Below are 3,822 nucleotides of genomic sequence, written 5' to 3' on the forward strand. Positions count from 1 at the left end.
CGCCACAAGCCTAAAGCACATCGCACAGCCATGGCGGCTACCCCCCTCCCCTCCCCTCCCCTCCCCCGATCCGCCGCCCTGAGGAACAACTTCCGCCCCTGCCCCGCTTCGCAGGCCGAGCCCTCGCCGTCGCCGCTTCTCCTCCCCATCCACCCACCCGAATCGGTTCCGGGGCGAAGGGGCGGGGCGTGTGCGCCTCGGCGAGCCTATAAAGCCCGCGCCGCCGCGCCAGCCGCCCTCTTTGCGTGCGCGTACGTGTCTCGGTGAGGTGCTCGTTTCCTGACTCACCGCTGTTCCCCGGGCCTCGCGCGCTTCGGCCAGGAATAAGTCGGTCAGGAAGGCTCCGCGGCGACCATGGTGAGGGAGACTGGGCCTCGGAGGTGTCGCGCGGGGAAGAGCCCTCGCGCCGACGGGTTGCCAGGGATGTGGGAGAAGTTCGGATTGAAAGGTTGCGCCTAAGGCCCTCTCCCCAACCCACCTTCTCGCGCGTGCGCTCTCACTAGCTGTCTCGAACTGCTTCGAGTTCGTCGGCCCGAGGTCGTGGTTCCTTGGTTCTGCTTCTCTTTATTATGCCTCATTAAAAGTCCACCACGGATAAAGACCTCTTTAAGGGAGGGGGTTATTGGTTCGTTCTTGGTTTTATTGCCCGTTTTTCTGTTTCCGTTTTGTAGTTTTTATGCTGTGAACCGCCTTACGATCTTCAGAAGAAGAGCGGTATACAGCTTTAACAAATAATGGTAATAGGCGGGCAGGATAACGTTACAATTCCCGCGGCTTAAGAAAGATGGGGCTGCTGCTGTTAAGAGGCACGCGTAAGATCCCATTTTGATGTTCCTCGGTATCTCGCCAGATCAAGCTTTAATGCCGTTTTAGCTGCAGCTCTCGGGAAGTAAACCCCGCGGAACAAAGTCTGATTTACGAGTAAATATGCATAGATAGGATCGGGCTGCGCAAAATACCGATTTGCGGCTGCTTGGATATACCGAGGTTTATAACAAAGTAGGACGACTGTGCCCACGTGCTACAGAGAAAAGAACTCTTTCGTCGCTGTTAACTCGCGTGGTGGAGGGATGTTTGTTTTAAGAACTACAAAGTTCGTTTTCATTGTCCACTGGGGCTCTTGTTACATATGTTTTTGCTGCTGTTTTACTTTTATTGTTTACTACATGGAACATTTTGTTAAAAGAGCAAGATATGCATTATGAAAATAAATAGCTCTTAATCTCACAGTCACCAGACTTGCATTTTTTTTTAGTTAGTGAATTGGGTTTGCTAGATCCCAATTTCAAATGTAAGGGACACATGGTCTATTGCATGGGTCTTTTAACCGAGCCCAAGTGGTCAGTAAAAGCTTTTTGTGCAGCCCTTTATTGAGAAGTGTCATGGGACACCTTTCATGACAAATACTTGTGCACCTACAAAGTTACTCTTTACTGAGTACCCTGGGGATTTTGTTCTTTGGCATTGAAAGTGTAAATAATTATACTTATTCCTATTCACAAAAGACTAAGATCTATCAACTAATGCTTGAGTTTGAGCAAGTTGTTGCTGTTGTAAAGGTGATGCAGAAATTGCCTTCCCATGTGTGTTTACTGTTTTATGATGTGCAGAGTGCTAAAAGCTTCATTTCTGCTTGGTATTGTAATGGAGGGAAAGAGTCTTAATATGTACGGTAGATCTTATTTATGTTTTTAAAGATTGATTTGAATTAGTTTTTGAGGTTGCAAAACTAGCATCAAATGAATGCCAGAACTTACCATTACAACCCATTTCTTTCAGGCATTTAAAGATAGTGGGAAAGCACCTGTAGAACAGGAGGTAGCAATTCATCGAATCAGAATCACCTTGACAAGTCGCAATGTGAAGTCGCTTGAAAAAGGTAAGTTGCAAAATAGCTGATAGGATCTAACCTCAATAGATCATAAATCCTAAATGGCTGACAGAAATCTGTGCACTTTCCCACCCAATTTTCTGTTTCGGCAGTTTCATCCTGTGCAGTTTGGTGCTTCTAAGCCCATTGATTTCATTGGGCCTTATGACATCGTATTCAGCTGTTAATGTAGTTAATGTTTAAAAATTGTGAGGACATGCTTGATTAAATGACGATTTCAGTTGAAATTAAGGACACCTCTATAGACTCATTAGTTGTGGTCTGTTGAAGTTTGCTACCATATCTTGTTATTGAGGTAGAGTTGCATGTTTGTATCATCTGGTTCACTTCCATATTTTAAGTGCAGGGGTAGGGATAAACCCAAGTCTATGTTGATTGAGGTAATTTTTATGTTGTGTAAGTTAAAATTTTTGCAGTGGGCATTTTTATGAAATTTGAGAATGTTGCCCCTTAAGCTATATAGAAAAGAGAGCAATGAAATTAGTTTCTTAGTTATCCTAAATGGTCGTCACTTCTAGTCAGTTGTTGCATTGGCAATTTCACAGTAGGAAACACTTATCTACATTGTTGGCTATGAGGACAAAAGTGCACTGAACTACTTTGATTAATTTATACGCTATTCTGAGCCAACACTTGTACTTCTTTTTAATAGTGCTTTTTTACGGATGAACACACAACTTTTTAAAAACTCACTTTGCACTTTTATAGTCTGTGCAGATCTGATCAGAGGTGCTAAGGAAAAGAACCTAAAAGTGAAAGGACCTGTCCGCATGCCCACCAAGGTATGTAACCACATGCACATTATTATCCTGGGTGTTTTTAAGTTTAAATTCTTTCTTGACATAGCACCACTTCCTTTGTTTCATAGCTTTTACAGATGGAAGATCCTCTTAATAAGGCCTATCATTGCATCATATTTTACTTGCTCTGTAGTGAATGCATTGGTTAGGGATGGAGAAGGAGATAGAACTAGTATAGTATTGTGTAGTGTAGTATAGTATTGAATAGTTATTTTTTAAAAAGTTAGAGGTGTATAAACTTGCATTAGAAGGTACATACAACTCCTTGCCCCCCTCCCCAATGTTTTAAAGATTTAAAAGGGACCAAACAGGCTGCAACATAGTACTGTACCTGAACTGGGAACTATCTAGTAAGCACCTATGGTACCTGTCTTTAACCAAAGATGCTACGGTAGCATGGTATAAATGAGTCTGTAGTTACTGGTAAGTCAACATAGCAATATGATGCTTGTAAACTCTTTAGTCCTTCGTAGTGGGGCTATTTGCTGAGGTAATGTTGATCAACTGCTCTGTTATCTCCTTGACTTCCCCAGGGATGCAAGTTTCTGCAAAGCTCTATAGACATCTTACATAGCATTATGCAAGTGTCATATCATGTTCATTCCTTGAGTTCAAGGGATATTTTGGTGTGACAGCAACTAATCTCTGAAATGCCTTGTCTATTGATATTAGGGAAGGTACTTGGTTGTATTGTTTTTATACTTGCCACCCCACCCCCTTTTTTAAAAGGCAGGCCTTTAATATGTATATTTGTTTTTATAACTTGGTTTTATGTATATTTAGATAATGTTATTAAACAAAATGTTTTAATGTCTGTTTATCTCTATTTTGAATGAATATGTAAATGCCTCATCTTTTTATTAACCTTGCTAAATATATAAAATAAACATTTTACTCATATTTTAGACTCTGCGAATCACCACAAGGAAAACACCATGTGGTGAAGGTTCCAAGACCTGGGATCGTTTCCAGATGCGCATTCACAAGCGTCTCATTGACTTGCACAGTCCTTCGGAGATTGTCAAGCAGATAACTTCTATCAGTATTGAACCTGGAGTAGAAGTTGAGGTTACTATTGCCGATGCCTAAATGATTGTCATCTGCTTCAATAAAAGTTAATATCAACTTTTA

The 3,822-nt window shown here is 42.0% G+C and overlaps 1 protein-coding gene and 1 non-coding gene across 2 annotated transcripts; both read left to right on the forward strand.

The window, feature by feature from the left end:
- Positions 1-213: 213 nt before the first annotated feature.
- Positions 214-3,822, forward strand: RPS20 (ribosomal protein S20). Its single transcript, XM_035126186.2, has 4 exons — positions 214-357; positions 1,780-1,879; positions 2,600-2,673; positions 3,598-3,822. Exons 1-4 carry the CDS (start codon positions 355-357, stop codon positions 3,778-3,780), a joined length of 360 nt encoding a protein of 119 aa, XP_034982077.1. The 5' UTR covers positions 214-354; the 3' UTR covers positions 3,781-3,822.
- LOC118090580 (small nucleolar RNA U54) lies at positions 2,460-2,523 on the forward strand. Its single transcript, XR_004693276.1, has one exon. It is a non-coding gene; the product is annotated as a small nucleolar RNA U54 (small nucleolar RNA).

The sequence above is a fragment of the Zootoca vivipara genome, chromosome 8 (assembly GCF_963506605.1).
Source record: "Zootoca vivipara chromosome 8, rZooViv1.1, whole genome shotgun sequence".
Lineage (NCBI taxonomy): Eukaryota > Metazoa > Chordata > Lepidosauria > Squamata > Lacertidae > Zootoca > Zootoca vivipara.

Excerpts from the sequence above, each read along its gene's own strand:
- RPS20 (XM_035126186.2), top strand. Across the intron at positions 1,880-2,599 it reads TGTGAAGTCGCTTGAAAAAG|TCTGTGCAGATCTGATCAGA; the intron begins GTAAGTTGCAAA and ends GCACTTTTATAG. Across the intron at positions 2,674-3,597 it reads CTGTCCGCATGCCCACCAAG|ACTCTGCGAATCACCACAAG; the intron begins GTATGTAACCAC and ends CTCATATTTTAG.